At 41.9% G+C, this 15,825-nt stretch overlaps 1 protein-coding gene across 1 annotated transcript in view; it reads right to left on the bottom strand.

The window, feature by feature from the left end:
* Nucleotides 1-1,997: 1,997 nt before the first annotated feature.
* Nucleotides 1,998-15,825, bottom strand: part of CDON (cell adhesion associated, oncogene regulated) — a 68,239-nt gene continuing 54,411 nt past the window's right edge. Inside the window, exons 16-20 of the mRNA XM_015429408.1 lie at nucleotides 14,539-14,766; nucleotides 13,954-14,249; nucleotides 8,040-8,119; nucleotides 2,804-3,054; nucleotides 1,998-2,260 (exon numbers count right to left, since the gene is read on the bottom strand). Coding sequence (XP_015284894.1) covers nucleotides 2,100-2,260; nucleotides 2,804-3,054; nucleotides 8,040-8,119; nucleotides 13,954-14,249; nucleotides 14,539-14,766 — 1,016 coding nt within the window. The 3' untranslated portion in view covers nucleotides 1,998-2,099. The remainder of the gene's footprint in view (nucleotides 2,261-2,803; nucleotides 3,055-8,039; nucleotides 8,120-13,953; nucleotides 14,250-14,538; nucleotides 14,767-15,825) is intronic.

The following is a 15,825-nucleotide window of genomic DNA, read 5'->3' as shown; positions in this document are numbered from 1 at the left end:
CTCTTCCATGGGGGGGTGGGGGCTGTTGCAATTTCTATTTGGGCAACTTTGCCCTCTTCCGCCTCCCCCTTGAATGGGGTGTTTCTGGTTCCTGGCTCCAGCTACGAAAAATGAATTCATATTGCCTTGGGGCAACCGTAATTTTAAATTTATGTGCCTCTGATTCTTGGAAAAAGGTGTTTTACAAGTGCAAGTTTGTTTTATTTATGCTGGTTAAACTGGGAGGGGGAAATATGCAGCTTGCCTTGTGAGACATACACCATACACCCTCAGCTATTTTTGAGACACAGGCGGGTTTCTTAAAGCTACATACACAGCCGTTACACAATTTGTGGCAAGACTGACACCACATCTTAACAGCACAGGGTGAAGTGGATCCTGTTGCATTTTTTTTGTCGATAAGGTGAAGCGGGGATTCTGCAATACTATTCCTAGCTGCCCAGCTTTGCATAGATACGCCCTACTCCCAACATTTTGAAAAGACATTAAAGACAGTATAAGCACAGATATCTTTGGAAAAGACCAAGGCAAAGGGATTCCATTTGGAAGCCAGTACATAAACCAAACACAGCAAAAACATTTAGCAGAAACCTAATAATAAATGCTTGATTTCCCCCCCCCTTTTCCCCCCCGCTCCAGTGTATTTACAAAACAGGCACGGCAGAACCTTTTCCTGGACCAACTTCCAACAAGGAGCACAGAAGCTTTTGATTCTCATGTAAGATATATTTGCACCAACTGCTTCACAAGATGGGCTCCTCAACACAGCTGCCAACAGCTAGTGCAGTCTGCACCTCATCCCCCCCAAATTGCCCCCATTTAATGCTCACCTTTTTTTTTTTTGCATTAAATTAGTGCATCGACTAAAAGGCACTAATTTCCTTGTGATTAGTCTACACAAGCATTCTAATCTCCCTCACTGTGGCCATTCCCCCATAGTTTCTCTTCGGTATAAACTTTATTTTGCATGTGTCCATTCAGTTAACTACACGGCACCCTCAGCAATAGAACAGGGGGAGGAGCTGTTTCTAATTCTTTTTGTCTGCTTTCCTAACCCACAGATACATCAAGACTTTTCTTTTTTTTGCATAGCCACTACCATGTCATTAGAAAAAATAACCCAGCCCAAGGAAGAAGAAAAAAAAGCATATACCACAAGAAAACAGTAAGGGAATGCCACGCTTAACTCTTCCACCCAGCAGGAAGGGCTATCTATGTTTTTGCCGACGTGAATTTCTCCAAGATATATTATCTCTTCCTACCTAGGACTAGTACAATAAGTACTCTGCACTCCAGACTAGAACAGTCACTTAAATGAGCCACATCAAAGCATGCCATTAAACAGCCAGCTTTCACCAGTACTGACTGACCTGTTTGGCATGCAGAGTTGGGATTAGCATAGTGCCTGGTACAAAGGCAACCACTTCATTTTACAGTTTTTAATTTTGCTAATGTGCTGTAAATAGTTTAAACAGCTGGGTCTTTTGGAGCAATGCTTCAATTTGTTCTGCTTCTACTTGCTCCAATCTTCCTGACGGATTAGAGCCCAAACTTTAGTTGCTTAAACTGCAGACAAACTAGAGTCTAAACCATTTCCAGAAAGCAGGTTTGACAAATGCTTCCACCAGGGTGGAGCCAATCAACTTCTTCCACTCAATCTCGTCCAACTCCCCTGCTTACTACAGCCTCTGTCCCAACTGGCTTTTGCTCACGCAGGTCTCATGATGCCAGCATAACCTTTCGAGGTGATCCAAGGGGATCCCTTCCGCCCTTTTTTATCAGCAGAAAAGCTGGCTGGATCCACCCCACTCTGCTGCAAGAGTGCTTTTCTAAAACAGTATCTAGCCATATGTTTCCCAATAATTATTACAGACTTATTAGATAATCACCAAGGTTTCAACCTGGAAGGGTTGGGGAAGAATTTCTCAAGACATAAATAATATGAAAAGGCAAAATATTTTTTTTAAAAAAATTACATTCATAGGACACTACACCCCAATAATAAATAGTGACTCTTATAATTAACATCCTGTCATCAGTCCCTTTCAGCGACTCTGCTGTGCAGCTACTGGCTTTAAGAGGGGGAAACGGTCACTTCCTCAAGTCTCCTGTAGGTGGAGCTGTCGAAGACCCCCCAAACTGTCCAAGGTAACACCGTTCGAAATCCCTTCTGTTTTTTCATTACAGTCCTTTGGAAGAGGCTGAAGAATAAGTGGGCTCCAACTCAGCATATGATTGGTTTCCAAATGAGAACTGTTCTCTGCAAATCAAAAGCAACAATTACTAACTAGTGTTACAGTACTCTGGCAACCTCTACGCATTATCAAGAATCCAGGAGGCTTGGTGCAAGCCCCATCTAGCTCAGAAGCAAGGCAGTCATCTGCTGAATCATCAGCACACACACTCCTCCCTCCCTGCAGCTCCTCTGCCTTAAGAATGCAGCCTGATTAATCTTAGCTGCTGAAATATAAGATCACAGCCGAAGGTGGTCCTGGCAGGGATTTGAATAAATTAGCAGTGCGATTAAAATAAATCAGTCATCACTACATAATCTGGGGAGAGTATTGGATGAAATCCATTAAGAAACCAACGTAAGTTCATAATTTAAGCAAAGCATCCTGGAAGGCGCTGGAACCTTGAGCCTTCCTGACATACACTGGGAACCACAAAATATTTCGGCAATTAATCTTTGTCTAATCTTGGTTCTGGGCCGATGTTTTAGGGCATCTGGACGTAAACAGCAGCCACTTGGAAGCCAACTGTATCTCCCCCCCCCCCCCCCCCAATCCAAACTCTGGTATACCTTCTGTACAATCGGTATTGAGCGGATTCACATTTTCTTGGCAGCGAGGATCCTGAGAAGAAGGGGACTCCGAGTTCTCCTTGCCATCCGCTTCAGTCTCAACATTGCACCCGGGGACTGGAGGCGTTAAGCACATAGCAACCATCACGTGATTCAGCGGCTTCATTTCTAAACTGTCCTGCTGATAAGGTGCTATGATGGGCATCATGGGTACAGAGCTGCTGCCGAAAGTGCCAGTTTTAGTGAAACACCTGCAATTTTAAAGGGGGGGGGGGAGAGACAGTGAAAATTCCAAACATACCAATGCTTTTTTGTTGTCCTCCCATAAAATACGCAGAGTAATCACAGTCAGCATTTTAAAACCACCTCTGGTGGCATGCCATATTGTAACATCGCTCTGTTTTACTGGAACAACTTTAGGGTAAAACTACACAGGGTGTAAGACTTTGGTTTCCACCAGACATTAAAAAAAATACAGCCTGATTATAACCACAGCAAGGGAAGAGGAGCTATTTAGCTCTCCTTATAACTTTTTTGCCTACTGAAAAATTGCTAATTGCAAGCAGCTTTTACCCCTGCTAGGGGATGTGTACAAATACCTGCCATTCCCCCCCACACACACACACTGCAGCTTGGAGGTGGTGAATTTCAGTGGGGAAAATGGGATGGAGAGAAAGTTAAAGCCTCCCCCCCCCCCCCCAACACACACATGCTGGTCTTCCCCCCAGCTACAACACATAGAAAAGTCTGGAAAAATAATCATCACAGGCTACACATAACATGTAGTTTTGCCCTTAGAAATTGCAAGAGCTTTAATCAATTTATTCTCTGAGCTGGTAACTTCACCCCAGCCCGAGAGCTGCTGATAGAGCAATTACATCCAATATTGAATTCTTCACCATTGTAAACCTAAGAAGTGAGAACATGCTTCCCGACTCTTCCCAGAAAGAATCTCTGAGAATTCTGAATTGTGAAAGGCTAGTCAAGCAGTGAAGGAAGTCCATTCCTTCTAGGCGAAGCTACTTAGCCTTTGAACAACAAAAAAGGCAGCTTACAGCTAAAATCCTTTGTAGACATGCCTGGCACTAATCCACAAAGCAATGGGAAACTGCCAGCGCTGTAAATGTTTGCAGCTCAGGGACCCAAGGACACTGGGGCTGTTATCAGCTTGCTTTTTTAACAACTCAAGAGTAAATGCTAACTAGCATCAGCATTTGTAATTAATTTTTAATCTAATAAAAACAACTACATCTTATATTTAGGACTGACATATAATATAAAGCATATAATGTGTTTCTGGAATTATTCTAAGAGGGTGGTTGAAGCAGCATTAGTTTTACTCTGAATGACAGAACAAAGTTTGAGTCTAGTGATACCTTTAAGACCAATGAAGTTTTATTCACGGTACACGAGAGCTTATACCTTGAATAAAACTTTGTTGGTCTTAAAGGTGCCACTGGACTCAAACTTTGTTCTGAATGACACACTTTCCTTTTACTGTTTTAGATCCTGATGGCCACAGGAAGCCCCAATTGCTGGAGGATTTGTTGGGAAGTTACTGGGTGACTGCTTAGTAGACAACGGCTGGGTTGTAAAAACAAGTTGAAATGACTACAGGAGACCCCCTCCTGTAGAGGGAATTTCTGGTGTAAAATTTGACCTTTTGTGAATTTTCATGGAGCCTGTGGCCTGCTGACCATCCATAATTATCTCATAGACACTTATTATCTCATAGGCGCTTATTAATAGGCACCTTTGTCTTAATGGCTCTTGGCCAACATCACCATTTATTGCTAGTCACTGCAAAACTGCATAATTATAACTACAGGGCAAACTTTATTGTAAGTGGAACTTTTCTAACTACAGAAGCAGAATCGTAATGAAAAGATGTTTTATTATTCATTCATACAGAACTGACAATGAACAAAGCCCTTTACAGAAGTGCACACACACAAAAGGATACAAACAACCTACATTGACTGAGGAGGAGAGGAACAGGAGAGAAGGGTATGAAATATGAGCAGATGCAGTTACATGTACCCAGGCCCTGTTTTGCTTGGAGATCTGGATTAAGAGGTTGTCCCACAGAAGACACAGAAGTTAAAGGGTATGGAGGTGAGATGAAGAGGGGAGAAGTGTAGATAAAATCCAAGTAACACAAATGTTATGCTTATATGGCCAAAGCAGAGCTCCATCAGTGGCTATTAGCCACAAGGTACAGATAGGAACTCTCAGTCTGGGGCAACTGATGCTCTGTATTCTTGGAGCTTTTTTTTGGGGGGGTCAACAGTGGGAGGGCTTCTAGTGTCCTGGCCCCACTGCTGGACCTCCTGATGTCACCTGGTATTTTTGGCCATGGTGTGACAGAGAGTTGGACTAGATGGGCCATTGGCCTGATCCAACATTGGCTTCTCTTATGTTCTTCACCACCACAATCTTGAAAGTCTTCTTTGTAGGATATGTCAATTATTTCCTCAAACTTGGAATGAACTCTCCCCTTCACACTTACACTATCCCCACACTCGTCTAGCCCCTTGTTCAGCGTATGTGTGTGTGTGGGGTACAGATTCTAATGCAAAGCAGCAAACATCCCACTGCTGCATGCAACGATCTGTAGACTACAGCAAACAGATGTTAAAGACTTGGCAGGAGTGCTCTCACAAGTTCCCAAACGCTGGTCACTGCCATTCTCTTGTCTGGCAATGGGGACTGCTTAACTGCTCTAGGCATTAATCTGAAAGAGAACAACCAAGACGCTCCTTCAGCTGTTCTTCATACAAGGTGTCAGCGAGGAGCTCAAAAAACACGTTTCATCCACTGCAGGTCCTCCAGCAGTGCTGGATCATTCATGGTATCTGGACATGCACTTGCGCTCCTCCCCTTGCCAAGTCTTAATCCTCCAGGGAAGTCCCAGCCCACACACTCTGAGAACCTCAAAATTAAGTCCAAAATAATTATGCTATGTTTCCTAGGAAGGACTATTTACTCTGCTGTGTCATATATTCCCCCCTCACTCTGTTGCTGTTTTCAGCTGGCAATTACAAAACTGATGTTGAGACTAACCATTTAAAATGTAGAAAGAAAAAGTAATTCCACGCCTGCTTAATTCTGGTAAACATCAGTCTGAAACAAGGGTGGCTTAGAATAGTTCTGGAAGGAATCCAGGTTCAGATTTTGATGGAACTCTAGAAGAGGAGAGTTTCATAGCTATGAGACAGCCATCAAGAACAACCTTGCCATTCTACTTTCATGCATGGCTGATTTAGTCAAGTCAACAGTCTCGGTATATACCTAAACAGAAGTCCACACAATTACTGCTTGGAGCCTTACATGCGAGAGTTTTCAGATCCCTCCTATATCCCCTTACAGGAATCTCATATCAAGGATCCCCCACCCTTCTTCCACCACAACACAAAATGCACACAAAAGAGGTGTTATCTGTGGCTTCCTCTCACAAAAACACATTTCCCTTCCCCCTCAGCATTTTTAAAAATGCTGCAAGATCTGATTTTTGGAAGCTATAGCATTGCAGCATACTGAGTATTTTTAGTCTACTTGCAGTTTACACTGAATAGCTGTTATGCCACAGAGCTAGAAAGTAAATAAAATTTGTCCTAGTTAGCGTGATCTTGTGTATCTATGGTAATCAACACCTATATCTGAACGACTCAGGACACAGGCAGCTACAAGCCCAGGGTTGTGCAACTGTGGACTGCAGTGATTCCAAGGAAAGTGATGATGTTTATTCCACATGGATACCAAAATATATGTAACTGCCTCACAATTAACAACTCCAAGAACTATTACACATACTACAGTAGTTGTTCTATAATACAACAAGTGGCTTTAGGAGCTATGTTTAAGCTAACAGCAGAGGAATTAGGACTGTCTGAAGGGCTAAACTATTTAATTTCCACTAGCTTTACATTGAGAGGAAAGAAGTCTGCTACTATATTTTGCCACAAATGAACTTAAACTGTTTGCTAAAGGGTTCTCCCTTTCTGCATAAGCCACTAGAGCTCAAAATATACAGCCAGCACAAGGAGTGTATTTCATCATCTCTTGAAGTATAAAAATTACTTTAGGTTTATTCATAGCAGTCCAACTACTAAAATCTTCATCCTGTCCATCTACAAACATTGACTTTGTTTGATCTAAAGGCTCAGTTTGGTCAACAGAGTGCAAAAGAAGATCCAAGTTAGTGCTAGGTAATTCAATGTCTCTCCTCTACTCCCTCCCCAAAATCCTGGACAGCTAAGTTTCAAGCTGACAACCACATGCAAGTTATAAAAATTAAGTGGGGTATCCAAAGGGCTGTAAGGATGGAAGTTCTGCTTGCATACAGAAGCTTTGACCCATGAACTAGGACTTTGTTGACATCCAGCTTCACTACATCCCCCCATCATTAACCCTAAAAAGCCAATCCAGAGAGCTGGAATGCTAATGGGCCAAGGAAATTTTGGGAGGGCAGCCGTGTTCTGCCATTGATGAATTGGCTTGAGTCCAGTAGAACCTTAGAGACTGCGAAGATTTTTGGGGTATAAGCTTTTGACAATCAAAGCTGCCTTCATCAGATAGGTGCCAAGTAACTAACTGATGGAAATCCAAGAAACTATGGCACATGCACAGTACTCTTTGAATCTCAGACTGGTTTATTCTTTAGGATCTTACCGATGATGGAGGCAGAAAGTGTAGGGCAACTTTTACAAAAGGGTAAAGCTGGTGCATCTGATAATGACCATATTACACCCAGCATTTGGGTTACCTGTGTTCCTACTACTTCTAAGTCTTCCCTAATGCAAAAACATGTTTTATTTTAACTAAGGTCTAGCTGTTCAGCCAGGATTCAATTCAAAAGCAATTATTCAAAACGTGAGTTGCCTCAACAAATGTTGAGGTTTAATTTCCTAGTTTAATTTCCTCCACTTTGTAGAAGCAATGGGCGTAGATACAAATGTCAGAAAACCTTATGATATTATCCAGTGCCACGGACTTTGGTTAATTCATACTAAGCTCCCCAACTTAAAAAGTTCTGAGTGGTGGCTTGGCCGTGAATGTACAGAAGCTAGGAAAAAGTTAATGCATTCTTGTCAGGTATTCAATAACTGAATAAGAAATCTTATTTTGACAGCTCTGTGGTCACTAAAATACAGCAAGTGTCTTGAGCACAAAGAACCTGAAGGCAGAGAGCTCAGATTCTCCCACCACCACCACCTATCTCCCCTCCATCTATTACCTGTTATTGTTCCGACAGTTCCGGCAGTTGGCGCATTCAGAAGGGTCTGTCTGAGGCACTGCTGTGTACAGTCCACCACCCTGGATGATTCAGAAAAAGAAACCGAACTCAGAATAAATACAAGGCATTAAAGGATGCTGTGACAAATGGACACCAGTCAGTGCAAAAGATTTTAATTCCAGCCTAAATGACAGCTGTCATTTATCTGGAAGGCAGGACACATATCACTGCCAAGTTTCTGTTTTGTGAAGCAGAAATTTCAGCATTTGTGCTAGAGCAAAGCAGGTACCCATAGCTTAGACATGTCCCTAGTAATTTCCTTGGCCCCCTTTTCAGAGTTAAAACACCCAAATTCACCAAAAGCTGAAACCGCTCTAACACTGATGTCAGACATTAGAGAATTATCTGTTTTGTGAGAACAGTGTGTTATATGTGTCTGACCTAAGAATCTGTCCTACTTTCTTGCAATTACTCTAATTAGATCAGTTTGCTTCACTAAACTTGTTTCGAAATTTTCTGTATTTTTACAGATGTAGTAATTCATCAGCCAAGAGTTATTTGGGAGTGAGAGGGATTCTGAGTTGTTGGTTTTGGCCACAGAATCCTTTGCAAATAAAAATGCCTAGATTAACACATACCTCACTGCTGAATAGTAGGTGGATACAGATTTGAAAACTATTTGAAAATGAGGCTGTACAGGTGGCAAGAGAAAATCTGCACTTACGTACTTGTACTCAGACTGTAAAAAAACAGGTCTACTCTTACTTTATTTAGCAGTCTATGGAAGCCAGATGACATTTTGGTCCATTCCCTGAGGGCAATATTGAATTCTGGGAGTTGAAGGGTTTTAAGATTCAAGAGACAAGCCTGTATGAGACTTATGCCCATTCATATGTTGGATACTCAAAATTAGAAAAACATGCTCTTCAGTCTTAATGGGGGCAAGTATGTCGCAGAAATTTGGCATACAACCCTTCAAAAATATTCAGAACTGGTGACCAAGAAAAAAATTTAAGGAATGTATACACATGCCCTTCAGGCACAAGTATTTTATACTCTTAAGTACAAATGAATGCCACTGATAAAAGGTCTCTGCTGGCTGTCAGTGCGTTCCCAGGCACAATTCAAGGTGCGGGCTTTGACCCTGAAAACCTGAACAGCTGGGGAGAACAGGATTTGACAGACTGCCTTCTCCCATATGAGTCAGATTCGCTTGCAGAAGAAGTTTGCCTTTCAGAAGTCAGGCAGGTGGCATCTACAGAGGGTCTTTTACAATGCCGTGTTCCTCCCCCATACAGATTCATGAGGTTCTTACACTTCTGTTTCAAATGCCAGGTTGTTTTAATTCTCCAAGACTATAAAGATTGACACTTCACAAATTTGCATGTCATCCTTGCAATCATATCAGCAATCATAGAAGAATTTTTACCCTATTAAGATACAGTGCCTTACCCTCAGCCATAATGGAGGCCAGATTTACTAGATCACTGAGGAAAAGTTGTATATGTGGGATGGGACCTGATTGGAAACATTGGAACATGTAATTTTTGATTGTCTTATATATCATAATATCAAGGGAGTTTTGATCAAGCCGATAGTTAACTCCTTCCCAGGTCGTAATAGAAGGACACTTTTGTCAATTATGCTGGCAGGAGATAATCAAAAGCTGACTAGGATGGTTGCCAAATTTGGTTGGTTGGCATACCAAACTAGGAAAGAGATAAAGTTCAGATAGGCCTAAACCTAACCTTTGATCATAATTTTGATTCTATTATATCTGTATTTTAAAGTTTTTAGATCCTTATTTATAATTTTAGATGCCATTGTATTTTATAATTTTATTGCTCCCTTAACTGTATTTACTTGTCTTCTATGATACTGGTCTATGACTGTAATAAACTTGAATATAAAGATTGACTGATTCTGCTGTGATAGTACGGGTTTATCTGTTACTGCTTCTACCCTTGTTTTAAGTTAACATTTGTTTTATTGTACACCACTCTGAAGGCTTTCTGAAGCGAAACACAACTTAAAAACACTGAAATCAAAATCGTGACTAGTGAAGAAAATTAGCTGTCAGTTCCAAGTTTGGGCACCTGGAATAATCCTACAAGTCAAACATGCTTTGATACTTTGGTCCTACTCGGACATGGCAAACAGCTGGACAGTTTGCAACAGGAACATATTGCGATAAGGAAATGCTGGATGCCTCAGTTAACACAATGAGAGGTCCTGGCCTCACAGAAAACACTCTAGCCTGGAAACTAAGCCAATAAAATCCTTGGGGGTTGAAGGAACTGGTTCCCCTTATGGAGACAGATAGGCAGGGAAGCAATAACCATTTGCTCACCTACCAGACAGCTGTTAGGGTACCCTGAGTTAGAGCCATAAACAACAAGGATGTGCTCCTGATTATGACTGGGTAAAGGGAATGGTGGAAGAGTGCAGACTCCAACCCTACTTCAGGACAGGTCCGAGAAACCCTCCATCTTTGACAGAGTTAAAAACGTTTAGCGCGCTGTGATAAGCTGTGCAAGCCACGGACCAGGAAATGGGGGAAGCAAAGTGCCTTGACCTGCCCCTATTTCAACATCCCAGTTTAGCCTGTGTCATTCATCTGAAGGCAATGTCAAGGTTAAACCAGTGACTCCTGCAAGCTAAGTTAGCTCCTTGGTTTTGTTTCTTTGGCCCCGGTCACACGGGCAGGAAACTGCGGGGGAGAAGCGTGGCTGTTTGCCCTGGGGCAAACTACTGCGCAGTTACTCAATCAGACCTCCCGTGGAGGTCCTGTGGAGGTAACGTGGAGGTTCCATGGCAAGGGAGAGGTGCTGATCACAGGACAAGCCGGCGCGCAACGAAGAAGCGCGTGCCGCGGCAAACTGTTTTGGTTTTGTGTGTACACGACGAATGCGCATGCTCCGTTGGGTGCGTGTGCGCATTCACAGAGACGTGGACAAAAAAAAAAGACCTTATTTGCAAGGGGACATGGGCGGGCGCAGGATGCCACCGGAAACGCGATCAGACGCCCGCCCTTGCCCCGCAGTTTCCGGAAACTAGTACCTCTGAGGTACTAGTTTTTTGCCACGCAGTTTCGGCTGGAAGCCTCGGTTGTGCCACGGGAGTGCTACGCTTCCCAGATGTGCTGGTGAGATCGCGTCCGGAAACTCCGCCTGTTTTCCGTCTCACTTGTGTGGCTTCTGTTCCGTGTGACCGCAGCCTTTATTAAGTTTCTGTAACACTTCTACTAATGTTGTCGAAGGCTTTCACGGCTACAGTTCATTAATTGTTGTAGACTTTCCAGGCTGTGTGGCCGCGGTCTGTATGTATGGCCATACAGCCCAGAAAATCTACAACAACTAACTTCTACTAATGTTCTGGTAGTATTTTCCTGTGCTCCTGAGTGAAAGCCCCTTCTCTCTCTCTCACATACACACAGATCTCCCACTACTCTCTAGGGCATTCATGGGCAAGGAGTGCAGTGTGAACCTGGCATTCTGTTGTGCTCTCTCCTTCCTCTCCCAGCCCATTTGCATGAAACACGAACACTTCTGCATCTAGAAAGCCTAAGAGTGCAGAGGCTGGAAACACGGCATTTCTCTTGCATGCAACACTGAATTCTAAACTAGTGTGGCTATCACAGTGAATGGAGTTTGCAAGTTGTAAGCAAGGAGAGGAGGGAGGGACTGTGCAAGTACAAGAAGCCAGGTTTGTACTGATCAAGAACAAACCTTTGTGACGTGAATGCAGCCTTGCTTTGATTTTTACAGGGGCTGGCTCAACCTGTCACCTATTGACTTGTGTTTAGGTATTTCTAAATCAGTCATTGAAAAGTCCTTCAAAAATCAGGAAGATGATGCTGAAGGCTTGAGAGGTTATCTGAAGTAATAACTCTTAACAGTGGCTGTTTCTCAATGAAGCGAAGGGCTTAGGTTCAGTCACCAAAGCAGACAGCTCCATTTCCCTCTGACTACAAGCAAACTAGGTCAACTTTTCAACTTTCCTTTAATTTCACCTAGAAATAACATGTACTGTTTTGAGTAGGACTAGTGTTGGCTTAGATATAACCCATACATTTCAACAGACAATAATGATATTTCGATTAGCGACAAGACCAATTTAATACTTGCAACAAAGTGGAAAGATGCTCTCAACTCATAAGAGCAACCCACATTATTTGCTTCAAAAGCAAAACATGATCACATGGAAAACACTCTCAAACTCCCCAATTTAACACTAACAGAACAAGACAGAAAGATCTCTAAATGGGTACACTGAATGTTCTGAGGACATACAAAACAGTTAAAAACTATTTCATTTTGTAAAGGAAAGCTTTTGTTGTTTTAAAGTAGCTAACATGAGGGGATAAAGGCCACTACTTATGCTTCCCCCACATACATATCTATCCCAGCTCCACACTAAACAATCCTGTTGATTTACAATGTCTTTAGGGTGGGTCTGCCAACTTGATATCGAAGGATCTTATATGCTCTGCTCTTTGGGAGGTGGGTGGTGGGTGGGAAACTATAGTTTTTTCGTGTCCTACCAATGGGGATTACCACCTATGTTAGGTGTGAAGTGGGGAGAAAGAGGGTGTTGCTCTCCATGGAGTCCTACATGGGGAATAGACACCTTCTCTGGCTGCTATACCCTGCAAAAGTAACCTCACTGGCTACATATTATATAATTGCATTTTACATAATTAATAACATAAAGTCTCAAGCATGCAGAAGTCTGCCATATGGTGCCTCTACAGAAGTATCTGGATGTATTATACTATAGGATGGTTGAACATATGAATGTTCACTACCTGATTATACCCATCAAGTGAAGAGAGTTGTTTTTACCTCAGACATCAACTATTTTTCTCCACTGAAAAACTTGGCAAGGACTCTAGAAATTATGGGGAGGATACGGAAAACTGAAAGTGATATTCCATTTGTGCAGCACTTCTGTTTGCTGCCTTCATTATGTCCTAGAAAAGTTGCTCCCAAGTGTCTAGGGGCCCTTCAAAATTGTGTACATTATGGCATGGGGCAGCAGTCAGAAGGGGGAACTGGAAGAAGCCAGAGATGCAGAGCCTTTCTGCAAGCAGCAGTGCCTGCCTTGTTCTCAGAATGCAGAACAACACAAGTGGACCCAGTAATTTGTAAAGTCAATGACACAGGAAAGAATTACTGTACAAGTTCAAACTGTTAAAGACACATTAACAAGTCATATAAATTTCTACTTGATTTTACTAGGTGAACTTCATCCGAAGACAGAAGCCCAGTCACAGTGCCAAGGATGTTAAGGATGGAGGATGTTAAGGATGGAACGTTTCGACTGAACGTCTTTTTCAACCATCAGTTTGTAGTACTATTCTTTACTTCATGTTTCCATTAAAGGTACAAGTTATCTAAACTGTTTGAACTTGTACAGTAATTGTTCTCAGAATGGCCAACCCAGTGGGTGGAATCCAATGACTCCTCCTGGAAGAATGCTATTTACTTAAGCGAAGGAAACCATTGGATTTAAAAAATGTATATACTTGTTTCTGGTCTTTTTAAGTCTATCATATTTTCAAGTCTCTTGAATCACCGGGATTCCAAACTTTTTAATTTCAAAATTACCACCCACAAAATCCCAGTAAAATCTCACAAAATTGCCAACTAACTAATATGCTCAAAATTCAGAGTACACCTTATAAACTGAGGAGTCTTTCGAAATACAAGCTAATTTCTCTCTTTAAGGCTTGAAGCTTGCAGTCCTTGTGAAGATGACAGCATATTCATATCGGGATTCCAATAATCTGAACTTCCAAGATGACAATACAAATCATTATGAAGCTAGCAACATAATTAAGAGGCACAGCCTTCATTTGCTCATGTTCTCTAGATTTAAATGTTCAAGAGACAGATTTAATACATTAACTTACGTTTCCTAGGTGATGGGTATGTTCATATTCCTCATGGGCTCTGGACAGGGAATTGGTGTGTCCTGGATAAACACCATTTTCTCCATTCACAACACCATTCATGATTCCATTGATCCCATTAATTCCATTAGGAATCTTGTGGTGGTGATGATGGCAACCATTAGCAACATTTCCATTACTGATGAAGTTTCCATGGATACTGCCATTGATACGACTTGTGCCTGGCAATGTAGTGTACTCAACCATTTGTCCATTGATATCAGCACCTTCATAGAGGTAACTAGGAGGGTCATATTCTGCAAAAGTGTGGAGCAGGAGAAACACCTTAACCAACAGAAACTGCAATCTCAAAATACATCTGTGTTATATAACATTTGAGAGTCAACAGACGGGGGAGACATGTGATTGAACTCTAATCACTACATTTCATACAAGGACCAAAGTGTCTTCACCCATCTCAACTTCACATTATTCAGTGGCAATCATAACAACTCAAGTACTGAGGTTCACAGTTTCTTTGCACTAGTCAATTATCTCACTGGGCTCTGCAGCAAAAGACATTAAGTATAACCAGGAGGAACTTACTCTGCATGGCATTTTGCTGACGGTTCTTCCACAGGCACATGGCAATGAAAACTATAAGTATAAGGACCATTACTCCAAGGACACAGCCCACAATTAGGTACAGCATATCACTACTCCGGACAGGGCCATGTGGTTGACCAGCATTACTCCCAGATCCACGGTCAAGAGAATTAGGTGGTGTGCTAAGGTCCTTCACTGGGTATTCCGATGCTCCAGGTGTACGTTTCACTGATTGGGGTGAAAAATGTTCCACAAGCAGACGTTTGAGTCTACAGAAGTATTACTCTTGACCATAAAGGCCATTTTATTCATATCACAATCACTTTAAAACTACAATGACATTAAAATGGCTAATCAGCTATTGGATAATATATATTTGCTTTGGATCACCCAATGGCCACAACCCCAAAACCCAAATTAACATAAAACAAGGAAAGATGGAGGGACTGCATCATAGCAGCCTTCAATTTATATTTGGGGGCTAAGAGGCAACACCAGCAGAAGGCCTTGGATTCTGTGTCCTGATCACTGGTACTCCAGGGCAAAAGGTTAGTGGCCACTGTGCAGAACAAGATGCAGGACTAGATGAACGATCTATATATATATATCCTCTTTCATATCTCTCTACTACAAACAGATGTCCATACTTTTGCAAGTTCCCATAGTGAGAATGAATGTAAATGAGCTCCTGAGCAACCCTTTGCCAAATGCTGTGCACTGATGCCTTGAACTAAATGCAGGTGGACCACATGAAAGAAAATATGTGCGCCTGAGATATATCTGGGATATGGCAGCTTTATGGACTGGATGTGAAGCTTTCTTAGTGGTCATATTTGGTTTGATATGGCCATCTAGAATCAATTCAATTCAAATACCTTTTATTGGCATACAATATTAAAAGCGTTTTCCAATAATACAATCTAGAATCATGTACTGAAAGATGAAATTGTTGTGTTGTCTCCACAAAGCCAAAAAGTTGACTTAAGGAGTGGACACAATGAGAATTTTTTAAAAGTCAAAACAAATGATGATAGACAGACAGATGTCAGATTTTAAGTATGACTACTAAGTGTGCAAAGTCATATTTAATTATTTTAACATATTGGAAAGCTAGTGAAGTATAGTGTCTTCATAAGGACTGGGAAGACACATGAGACATACTGGGTAACCTTGGGCAGTCTCTTTAACATACCTCACAGGATTGTTTTTAAAGATCCAATACAAGAGGACAGAAACATGTAAAATCAGCCTAGGCTCCTTGAAGGAAAGGAGCGATTGAAATATGAC

The sequence above is a fragment of the Gekko japonicus genome, unplaced genomic scaffold, assembly GCF_001447785.1.
Source record: "Gekko japonicus isolate JY-2015 unplaced genomic scaffold, Gekko_japonicus_V1.1 scaffold67, whole genome shotgun sequence".
Classification (NCBI taxonomy): Eukaryota; Metazoa; Chordata; class Lepidosauria; order Squamata; family Gekkonidae; genus Gekko; species Gekko japonicus.
Note: the sequence above shows the minus strand (reverse complement) of the source record. Positions and strands in the feature narration are given on the sequence as shown.